This window comes from Crocodylus porosus, unplaced genomic scaffold (assembly GCF_001723895.1).
Source record: "Crocodylus porosus isolate Cpor-Errol unplaced genomic scaffold, CroPor_comp1, whole genome shotgun sequence".
NCBI lineage: Eukaryota > Metazoa > Chordata > Crocodylia > Crocodylidae > Crocodylus > Crocodylus porosus.
Window position 1 is genome coordinate 7536062 of NW_017728935.1, and position 11323 is coordinate 7547384.

The following is an 11323-nucleotide window of genomic DNA, read 5'->3' on the forward strand; positions in this document are numbered from 1 at the left end:
GGTAATCCTGCCATAGTCTCTATTACAGACGCCTTTAAAACCTTCAGGCTAGAAGACCTGGCCTCTGCTGTGCTATGTTCTCAGCTAACTGTGAATTGTTTTTTGTTTTGTCAGCATTTTCCAATGAAAACCCTATTTTCTGACCATCCCAGAAGTTTAACAAATAATTTTACCTTTTTGTCCCCCAGTTTTGGCTAAAAGCTTATTCTGAAAACCAAAAATGACTTTTGACTTTTAACTGAAAAATGGAAAAGTTTTTAAGAAAAGAGACATTTCTGTGACCTTATTCAAATACCCAGAGAAATTCCCAAACTTTCCATTAGGGAGACAGGAAAGCTTTGAAGGAAAGTTTTCAAGTCCTACCTTCGCACGTGTGTTTCTTATACTGATCTCATCACTCACTTGATCCTCGTGGCATCATACTTCTGAAGAGCTTGGCAAAAGAGTGACAAAAGTGAACTACTCCCAGTTACACCTCAGTAGTTGCATCACACAAAGCCAGATAAGCTAACCCAGAAAAAGGCATCCCTATTTTGGATGAATGCAGGTGTTATATTGGTGTGGTCACAGTAGTAATTTTTTCCATATAGACAAGCTATAGGTAATGGGAGGAAAAGATCAGCCAAGTCCCAAAGCCAGAGTTGCCCTAGGAGTTAGAATTATAGGAATCACAGAAAATGAGGGCTGGAAGGGACCTCAGGAGGTCACATCTAGTCCAACCCCTGCTCAAAGCAGAACCAGCCCCAACTGCATCATCCCAGCCAAGACTTTGTCTAGCCTGGTCTTAAAAACCTCCAGGGACGGAGAGTCCACAGCCGCTCTGATGGAGTTGAGATGCTCCAAGTTAGCATAGTATATAGTAAAGCCGGGAGATCTGTGCTCATGGCCACAGCTGGCATGAGCTTGTATAGTGCCACTGCAATAGTGGATGGATGGACAGTGGAGGATCAGTCCAGTTTGGCTGTGCTCCTAGATGTAAGCCAGAGCTGCAGGCAGCGTTCACCTCTGACAAGAGCAAACGGGAGAGGTTCAGGCTGGGTATTTTCTACTGAAAAAGAGAAGATACAAACGTGTCTTCAGATACCTGCCTGGCCATGTGTGTGGCGGGGGCTCCCAGCACCCATGGCTCTGGTGCCCTGCCACGTCAGGCACCTGTGGCAAGGAGATCCAAGGGCTTCCAGGCCTCTTGTTCTGTGGGCAGGGCAGAAATTCGCTCAGGGCTGGGCTTGGGGCTTCAGGGACTGATAAAGGAAAAGACCAGGGGAGTTTGTAGATTCAGCAAGTTGCAGACAAGGAGGGAAATGAGCAGCTTGTCTCCGGGTAAAGGTTTTGTTATTCCAAACGACATGACCTGCCACTCTGAAAACTGCTTCTCTGTGTCTCCCCGCAGACGTGAACCCGGTCTCTTTGCAGCTGGATCTCGATGGAAAATTCCAGCTAAGCAGCATCCTGCTGGACTTCAGGGTACTCACAGAGCTTACACATCACTTACAAGGCTACCAACTGCGGTGGGGGGGGGCGACTCTCCAGCTGGGACCAGCTGGCAAACACATGCCTTCCCCCAGAGACAGAGGAAGCAATTGCATCCTGCCCCTCCGCAGTCACGCTTTATTCTGGCTTTGAAAAGAGCATTTGAAAACTGAGTGTGAAAGGAGCCACTCTTCTGTCTCCTTCCTCTCCATGTGTGCAGCCAGGTCCTCCGTTAGCCCTGGCTGTATTCTAGGGTTTTTTTTGGAGAGACCAGAGAGCTCTGGGTGAGAGGTGAGCTCCCACCCAGCCTTCTCCCAATGGGCAAGCGCAGTGACCGGCAGGCTGCTGGGTTAGCTTGCAAGCCAGGGAGGCTATGAGCACAAGCTATGGCTGGGCAGGGTCCTGCAAGAGGCATAAGGAGGCTTTGCTGGGCTTGGTGGGTGGGAAGGGGAGAGGCATTCCCGGGGTGGGAAAGCAACGGGTTCCTCCTGCTGTCTGTGCTTCCCAAGTGAGTGACAGCACCTTCCCCTCACCCCCTATCCAGTCCCCGCTGCCCGCCGGGATGCTGATCGAGCGCTCCACGGACTTCGGCAAAACCTGGAGGATCTACCAGTACCTGGCCTCTGACTGCGCGGCCTCCTTTCCCCGCGTCCCACGAGGCTCCCCAGAGCGCTGGCACGACGTGCGCTGTCAGGAGCTGCGGGCCCAGCACAGGCATCCTCAGCGCGGTGGGAAGGTACGCTCCACGAGGTGCCCGCTGCTTCCAGCCTGCCCAGCCCAGGGCAACATCAGTCGGTGCTCACGGCCCCATAAAAGAGAGCAGCCGGCAGCCACCCTCACCCTCACGTGGAGCAGTGTCCCTTGAGGACCAGCGTTCCCAGCACGTGCTGTTGCATTGTGCTCAAGCAGGTGTCTGGGGAGCCCTGATGCCAGAGTTGTTGAGTCTCTGGATTACACCTCTCTCTTCCACACGAGGATGGAGCCGTGTGGTTGCTCATGGCGCATGGGTTCGAGTTTGAGCACTTGACACGTGTATAGATCACAAGGGGCTGCCACGGTCCTCGGGCCTCCTGAGTGCAAGGGACCACAGCATTTCCATCCAGGAATGCCTGCTGCGGAGGGGTTGCTATGACCGAACGGCAAGTTTGCAGGGGCAGCTTTTATGCTGCAAGTCCTGTATAGTTCTGTGGGAAGAAACCAAGGGGCTCTTCTGCTCCCCGCAGGGAGCTAATAAAACATTTTGCTCAATATAGAGATGCAGGGCATGAGGCCAAGTAGTTTTCTGATTCTGTGGACGAGAGACAAACTCTGAATCTTGTGGCCTCTTGACTTTCCAAATGCTAGGATAGACACCTCTTCTGCCCCGCAGCTCTCTCTCTCTCTCTTACTTCGCTCTCTGTCTCTGTCCCTGGACTCTGAGTCCAGATGACGTCCTACAGATGCTGTGCAGAGCAAGTGGTGTTGGGAGTGAGATCAGCTCAGTAATCCAGCATTGTCCCTGGGGAGATTTGTGCTCCTGTACCCAGAAAGGCCTGTGGGCAGGCTGGCTGTTTGGCCCGTGTTCCTGCTAGTTCCTCGGCAGTGATGGCTTGACCTTTTGTCACAGTCCTTGGGGACTCCTGCTCTCCAGCCGAGGCAGCTCTTTCTCTGTCAAGGTGGGAAGAAAGAAGAGCGGCTTTCCCGCCCCCGTCCTTTTAAGCCACTTAACACGTTTGCTTCTGCGTTCTTCCAAGGTGGAGTTCAACCCCATAGCCCTTGGCTCCGGCATCACCACATCCCACAGCCAGAGCATCAATCGTACGTACCCTTTCTCACTGATACCTCGGGGCACAGAAATGGTGGGCTCCCCTGGACTCATCGGCTTTTGCTAGCTGCTGGAGAAGGAGATTGTAGAGCACAAGTCTAACCGAGTCCGACGCCTCTGAGGTGCCTCCTATTTTGCTGAGCTGCGCGTGACAAAAAAAAGCTCGTTTCAGAAGCACATTTTTGTGCTAGTTGTAGATGCTGTGCTGGCATCAGTAAAGGCCCTTGTCTCTCCACAGAGGGAGTACCAGCCCAGGCACCAGTCTGGCCTTGCTGTTTCCCTCAGAGAGATGCTGCAGACCTCACAGGGAGAGAGAGATGCAGCTAGGGCAATAGGTGTCTTTGCTGCTGGTTCCCCCAAGGACCGTCGTACTGATGGGGCTGGCTAATGGCAACCGGGATGCCGGTGCTCTCCAAAACACACGCTTCTCAGCCCTGGTGGCCTGTGTCTCCATCTCTGCCCTTCCCCTATGTCTGCTCTCATCCCAAACAGACCTGGGTGAATTCACCAGCCTGCGGATCAACTTCACCGAGTTGCCTCGCCTCCCACATCACGGGTACCGCGCCTCCAGCTCCTTCTACGCGGTGACCGAAATGAAAGTTCAAGGCAGCTGCTTCTGCCACGGACACGCTGACCGCTGTGCTCCCTCCAGCCCTCCCTCCGGAGACACCAGCGCCGCGGTGAAGGTACGAGCACGGGGGAAACAGGGAAATGTCACCTGTCCCCCATGGGATTTCTGAGCCCTTGCAGTAGCATCGGTCTCTGTCCCATTCCCTAGGCTGGTCCTACAGGCCTGGTGGGATTACCTTGGCATCGTGACACCCCTTAAGAGGGTGGGAGTGCTTCATCCCAGGCTAGCGAAGCGGATGCATTTCTCCCTTCTTCAGGAGCTAGCTAGGAGGTGGCAGGGTTTGATACAGGATCCAGGGAGCACAAACCCCATTGTTCATTCAGGCCCTGCAGGGTTTGAAGAATAAACCCACTTTGCCTGATGTTTTCCTGCACAGAGAGGAGGGGGGTTAACTTGTGCATTGCCCCGGTGCCTACTGGCAGCATGTCCCAGCAGTGAAGGGCTGGGACCAGGGCTGCTCTCACTGCCGGGCCTTGGGGGGCCTTCATCTGGTGCAAATTCAAGACACCCAAATGCTTCCAGCTGGCTCTGTGTCAAGCAGGATTTACTAACAGTGTCCTGCCTCTTAGGAAACTAGTTCACGTGGAGGAGAAGGGGAACGAGAGAGATAAACCCCCGACCTTGCAAAGCTGCCGCGTGTAGGGTGTGACGGCTGTCTCTCTCCCAGGTTCACGGACACTGCATGTGTCAACACAACACCGCCGGCCCACACTGCAATCGCTGTGCAGCTTTCTACAACGACCAGCCCTGGAGACCCGCGGACGACCGCAGCCCCAATGAATGCAGGAGTACGTCTGTCCTTCTGCCTGGCTGCTCTTTTCTGCTGCCCCCTCCCTTTCCTGCCCCTAGACTTAGACAAGCTGAGATTATAGTCACTGAAGCATTTGCTGCACAATGGCTCTGCCTCATTTGAACGCTGGACAAAACGAGAGTATCAGCGTGCATCTCTTCCACCTCGTCTCAGCGTGGACCAGCAGGCTGCTGGTGGTTCACGGAGACAATCCCTGCAAGTCCCTGCTGATCGGAGGTGGGTGTGGGGAGGTCTGGGTCCTTCTAGCCAGATCAGGATAATGCTGGACCTTCATATGCATGAGCCCAGGAGAGCATTGCAAACCACTCCCAGAAATGCCTATTTCTATTTTATAGGAGGGGCCCCTGTGAAAGGAGGGGGGCCCCCGGCACATGGGAGCAGACGTAGTCTGTGCCTGGGACTAAGCAGCAGCATCCCTCCAGGGCAGGCGGGGAGGATGCTGGCTCCCGAAGGCTGCTGCGTTTCCAACCACGTGGGAGGCCGCAGCCCCATCTATCGGCAAGAGAAAAGAGGGCCAGGAGCTGCGGGCTTCTGCAAACGACAGCCGTTAAGCGGGGACTCTCTCCCTCTCTCTAGAGTGCGACTGCAACGGGCACTCAGAGACGTGCCACTTTGATCCAGCGGTGTACCAGGCCAGCGGCGGGGTGAGCGGCGGGGTGTGTGATAACTGCCAGCACCACACTGAGGGCAGGAGCTGCGAGCGCTGCAAAACCAACTTTTTCCGCAACCGCCGGCAAGACCTGGCCCACCCGGAAGCCTGTCTACGTAAGTGGCCCCTAGCAGGGGCCTGGCTCCCCCCCGCCAGCGTTGCCCCTTGAGCTGTGGCTTCCCCACAGCTCCTTGGCTGCTGTCACTGACTGGAGGCGTGTGCTTTCAGCTTGCGAGTGCGACCCGGACGGCACCGTGCCCGGCTCCATCTGCGACGCTCTGACCGGGCGCTGCGTCTGCAAGGAGAACGTGCAGGGGGACCGCTGTCACCTCTGCAAGCCCGGCTTCACCCAGCTCGCCAACGCCAACCCCCAGGGATGCAGGAGTGAGTCTGCCTGAGCCACGCACGAGGTCCTGAGCTCGGGACAGGGGTGCTGGATGAGAGGTGCAGGACGGCAGGCTAGACGATCGAACCATATGTCCTAGGCCCAAAGTCTGCGAAGCTATGGAAACAGATGCCAGCTGGCGTTGGGAGAGGGTTTGCAAGGGAGATGAGTTAGTGCATATAAGATCCAAGTCACCCATCGTTTTCTCTTGCTGCCCGGTTGCAGGAACAAGCCAACCTGTTTACTTGGCTTCTTGGAGAGCTTGCAATGGGATCTGGTTCCAAACCAGCCCAGATTTGGGTACCGCTAAGCACCACCCCATGGGGTGACAGCTTGAGGAGCTGGTCACAAAACGTGTCCCCTTCTCGAGCTTGAGAAGCTGTTTCCAGAAGTCACTGGGGTTGCATGGGAAGGCTTGTTCATCACCAGCTGGGGCGCTGGGAAGGTGTTTGCAGTCTCCGGTGGGGTTTTGTGTGCCTGTCGGGACAGAACCGGGCGTCGGGCCGTGTACTCAGCCATTGCTGGTCCTTGCCTTGGGCTCTGCGACGTGCCTCAGAGGCTGCTAAAATACAGGCTCATTCAGTGGTTTGCTGGAGCTGTTTTACAGCAGGTGGCAGTGTGGACCTGGGTTTCATCGCTGTCCTAGGCAGCGAGCTCAGGCGCTGACAGTCGTTTCCATGCATCTGCCATGCCACAGACAGGCCTGGGGGAGGGAGAGGGGGAACCGGGACCCGAGAGTCAGAGTCCAGGTGCAGTGTGTGATGGGGCACAGCTCTGTTACACCAGATGCATAGCACCGGCGTCCCTGGGGCAGAGAGGTGCTGGTGGGGAGGGGAAGGGAAGGGATGTGGTGTAGAAGCTGCCTTTACCCCTTTCCTGGCTGGGGGTGGGCGGTGCTGCAGATACAGCTGTCCTGTAGTCAAACCTTCCCTCCCCACCTCTGCAAACCAGGCACAGGAATCTGCGCCCTGGGGGAAGCCAGGCTGACTCCTGGCCCCAGAGCTCTGCCTAAACCAGCCCCTTTGCATTGCAGAATGCACCTGCAACCTCCTGGGGACACGCCAGGACCAGCCCTGCGATGACGAGACCGGGAGGTGCTTCTGCCTGCCCAACGTGGTGGGAGCCAACTGCGACCAGTGCTCTGCCAACCACTGGAAGATCGCCGGCGGTCAGGGCTGCCAGCCGTGCCGCTGCGACCCTCGCAACTCCCTCAGCCCCCAGTGCAACCAGGTACTGGCCCAAGGCTTTGTCCTGGGGAGCTCCCTAGGAAGCAGGCGCAGCAGCTCTGCAGGTCGGTCTCTGCAGAGCTCCCGCCACCCTTTCAGGAGCTGCCAAGGGGCTGGGTTAGACCGCACCTGCTGTGTCAGGGACCCAGGCTGTGGCGCAGGGTGACTCGATGGTGTGCCATGGCTGGGCTCTAGCCTGCACCTTGTAAGACCTGGATTCAAGCTCCTGCCTTCCACAACCCTGTTGCATGTCCTTGGGCGGCTCACTCAGCCACTCTGTGACTCGGTTTGCTTATCTGTAAAATGGGGACAACAGCACTCAGGGGTGTACAAGGTAAATATGGTAGGCCTTGAGGTGCTTGGATAGTCCCGCAGCAAGGTGGAAAAGGGTAGCTGCAGGGTACGTGTGGGCAGGGGCCATAATGAGTATTTAACAGACTTGGCCAAAATGTGGACATAGTTTTTATGGGGAAAAGTTAGGAAAAATAATGAATTTCAGACCCTCTTTCGCAATGTCCCCTCCCTCCCCATTTTTCCAGCCTGTCCTAATGAGCAACGCGTGGAGCCATTTGCACTTTGCTGGGCTCGGGCAGGTCTTTGTTGAGAAGGGAAAGGGGTCCGTTGGTTGATGCGGTAAAACAGTTGAGAGAGTCACAAGCTGCCAGAGCCCAAGCCCCTGCTGCGCAGCATGGTGACACAGTGCCGTTGTCACCAAGTAATCACAGCCCTGAGGCCTCTCATTAGAGGCCTTCGTCTTGCCTGCTGTTCTGTCCCACCACCTTTCCCTCTCGGAAAAGGACAGTGTGCTTCCTAAGGCATCTCTCTGTTGTTTGTAGCCTGCCATCTCTGACCTAGAGCATTGCGTGGATCTGGAAGGGAGGAGAAACCAGTAGTTAGAGACAAGACCAAGCTGTCTTGTAGGTTTGCTCTTGAGGAGGGCAGTCCAAACAGATCTGAACACATAGCAGAAGGGGGACTAATTATCCTCGTTAGTCAGTGAGAACACAGCAACTCATCCCAGGCCTCTGGGAAAATGCAGGTTAAAGACTAGGAAAGGGGATGCTTTTAAAAGGAATCAGAACTCGTGGCAGAGGTGATATCTTTTACTTGAAGACTGGCCTCAGCTCTGGCAGCGATTTGCGACCCCAGCCCGATTTGCGGTTGGTTCCTCTTCTGCTGTGCAACACCTCAAGCTTCAGATCCTGAGAATGGGGCTGCTTAACACGGGACCCGAATGTCCTTAGTGCTTGTATTGCAGTGGTGATGAGTCCCCTTGTGCTAGCTACTCTGCAGACAGCAAGTAAGACCCAGCTCCTGCCCAGGGCAGTGCACTGGATAAAGCGGACAAAGGACAGGAGGGAAAAAAAAGGCTCGTCATTCCCACGCAGCACCGCATGCCCCAAGACATAGATGCAGAAGCTGACTTACCCAAGGTCACAGAGAACAAGTGGCACTAAATCCCTGTCAACTCCCCCCCCCCCCACACTGTTTTAGTGACCATCGGGACTAATATGAACCCTGAGATAGATCAAAGCAGGGGTCATCAGTCAGAGTAATGAGAGACTTTGTGACCCCTCTGTTGAAAGGCAGTAAATGCTCCCCCATCTCCCCCTGCACGATTCACACAGGGGTATTTCTGTGTCTCTGCATTTGCGTTGCCAATCGTAGCAATGGCAGAACAATCAACCCCTGTGCTGTGGTTCTTCTTCCGGCCAAAGGGCAAGAAACCAACTCTTGGCTCATCAATCAGAGCACAGGGCAGGCTACAGGGAAGGGACTTCCAGCATATCACTGCCAAGGCTGCCCAGGCTGCTGCTTCTAGACAAACACAGGCACGTGCCTGTTAATGTAAGTGTCTTATCTTCCGGCCCCCAACTGTATGCTCAGATAGCAGGAGCTCAAGCACCTCCATGAATCAGGCCACTTACTGCGAGCCAGAGATGCCTACCAAGGAGAAGTGGGTTGCAATTACCAGAGAAAACCCTGAGCTAAATATCCATCTGTTTCCAGGGGTGAGAGTGGAGATCCACGTGATCCCTTTTAGCCCTGCTTTCCTGTGATCTTAGTAGTAGGGACTTGGCAAGAGGGTGCTGTTTCCAAAATGACTTGGATTCAAGAGATCCAGCAAGGGATCTCACCCTGACCTCCCACCTCCAAGACCCTCTTCAAAGCCTTTCCATCGCTGATGTGCTTGTCTGGGTGCAGTTCACAGGGCAGTGCCGATGCAAGGAAGGGTTTGCGGGATTGACGTGCTCATCTACACAGGAACAGAAGTGCCCGGATGGCTTCTACGGAGACAGCGAGGCAGGATGCAGAGGTACGAGGCAGAAGAGTTTAGTCACGGGGGGGTTCAGCCCCAATTAAAGGTGCTTGCATCTGACAACAGCTCCTGGCCCTGGTCTTGGTATTAGCCTCTTGCACAAGCCCTCTCTCCTGTTGGGACAAGAGAAACTGTGCCTCTGCAGCAGCCTCCCTGCATGTCCCCTCCCTCCCACAGATCTTTGCTGGGTCCTTGGCAGCCACCCTGGGTGCAAGATGGTCCGTGCAGGGGGTAGGGGGCTGAGAGGGACTGCCTGTCCTTTGTCGTGGGTTCATCATGCCTCCCTTTATCCACCCGACAGCATGTGACTGCAGTTTCGAGGGCACGGAGGAGATGGGGTGCGACAAGGCCAGTGGCAGCTGCCTCTGCCGCCCTGGCTTTACCGGGCCCCACTGTGACCAGTGCCAGCGGGGTTACTGCAGCAGCTCTGCCCACTGCGAGGCATGCCACCCCTGTTTCCAGGCCTATGACAGTGACATCCGCCGGCTCAGCCTGCGCTGCGCCAGCCTGAGGAACTCCAGCTCCTGGCCGGCGCAGGGGCCGGCATCCGGCAGCTTCAGCACTCGCCTCCAGGAAGCTGAAGGCAACCTCCAGCAGCTCCGAGGGATGCTCGGCAAATCCCTAGTGACAGACCAGAGCCTGGCTCAGATATCCAGCACGCTCGCTGCAATCAGGTAGGAGCCTACCGCTCATCCAGACGGCACCCGGGCTCTGTCTGGGCCCTTCACACTTGAACCAGTTTCCCCAGCTGGTGGCAGTAGTAGGCTTTTATCCTGTGTTGGTTGGCTCTGATCATGAAAGGGAATAGGAGGGGGAGTCTGGAGGGTCTCCTATACGTACTCCTCCCACCAGCACCCTTGGCCTCAGGACACCTGGGTCTAATCTGGTCTCCGCTGCACACCCCTGAGAAGCGCTTGGGCCTTGGTCGGTGTTGTCTCTAAACCGGCCCGCCTGGGCCTGCCCTGCCCCTCGCTGTGCATCTGCACAGTGCCCAGCCTAAGGGCCCCGATCTCAGCTGGCTCCTCCAAGTGCAACACGGGTCAGCATGGTTTCTACTTTCTGGACTGCAGGCAGCAGGTCCAAGCCACCAAGCCTGAGCTGGGCTTTAGCGAGGAGACCAGCCGCCTCTCCAGCAGCCTGGATGTCCTGAACCGAAGCCTGGCTCTCCTCAACACCCAGTACCAGAGTAAGAAGACGGCGTTCGAAGTCAGCCGCAGCTCAGACCTTTCAGGTACCCGCTCCTGGCTCTCTGCCATTTGTACCGCAGCCCCCACGGTGTATTTGATTTAGCTGGGCCTTGGCCACTTTCCTGCAGTTGGATGAACAAAGAGCATCCCTAAGCCACCAGCCAGCTTGGGAATAGCAAATGGTTATGCAGATAAGAGGCACTCGCTGCTCAACCTCTACGCTTGCAGCGGCACTTCTGCCTCGTCTGATGCCAGGCTCTGGACTTGGAAGACTTATCCCAGGGCAGCGCGATCCCACCCGGCCTGCTGTTCTCTCTCCCGGGAAGTGCAAATGTGTTGGAGGAGTGAGCTTCACTAAAGCGGGGGGTGCCCACGTGAGAATGTGTCACTGAGAGCGGCAGGGAGCTGAAATGAAGAAAGTTTTGCACAGATGGGAAAGGGGCGGGGTACGGGTGAGAGCCAAGCGGCTGTCAGAAGCCCTCAAGAAGAGCTAATTAGGAGTGATGGGGATGAGGGTGGCCGTGCTGAAGTGCCACGACCCCTCTGCGGCAGCCGGTTCCCAGAGATGTCGCATTTTCTTCTCCCTTCGTACTTTTCCCAGTCCGCTCCTGGCTTCTCAGTGCTGATCTGAGGAGCAGGAGAGTGACCTCTGAGGCTTACAGGGGCTGCCACGTGCCTGTGCTAAGCTGCTGGATGTCTCTCAGTTGTCTCTCTAGTTGTCTGAGCAGGGTTTACAGCAGAGTCCTTGCTCTTCTCCTTGGGATCTGCAGCAGCATTGAGAGTGCGTGCGTGTGCGCGCGTGTGTGCATGTGCATGCGTGTGTGTGTGCGTGTGCGTGTG

The 11323-nt window shown here is 56.0% G+C and overlaps 1 protein-coding gene across 2 annotated transcripts in view; it reads left to right on the top strand.

Annotated features, from left to right (window-relative positions):
• The window catches only part of LAMB3 (laminin subunit beta 3), a 41579-nt gene that overhangs the window by 18007 nt on the left and 12249 nt on the right, over positions 1 to 11323 (top strand). For both annotated transcript variants that reach the window (XM_019546858.1, XM_019546857.1), the window contains exons 5-15: positions 1391 to 1464; positions 2015 to 2206; positions 3204 to 3267; positions 3767 to 3954; positions 4573 to 4693; positions 5293 to 5481; positions 5594 to 5749; positions 6784 to 6980; positions 9182 to 9293; positions 9598 to 9970; positions 10367 to 10527. In XM_019546858.1, the coding sequence (XP_019402403.1) occupies positions 1391 to 1464; positions 2015 to 2206; positions 3204 to 3267; positions 3767 to 3954; positions 4573 to 4693; positions 5293 to 5481; positions 5594 to 5749; positions 6784 to 6980; positions 9182 to 9293; positions 9598 to 9970; positions 10367 to 10527 (1827 nt within the window). The remainder of the gene's footprint in view (positions 1 to 1390; positions 1465 to 2014; positions 2207 to 3203; positions 3268 to 3766; positions 3955 to 4572; positions 4694 to 5292; positions 5482 to 5593; positions 5750 to 6783; positions 6981 to 9181; positions 9294 to 9597; positions 9971 to 10366; positions 10528 to 11323) is intronic.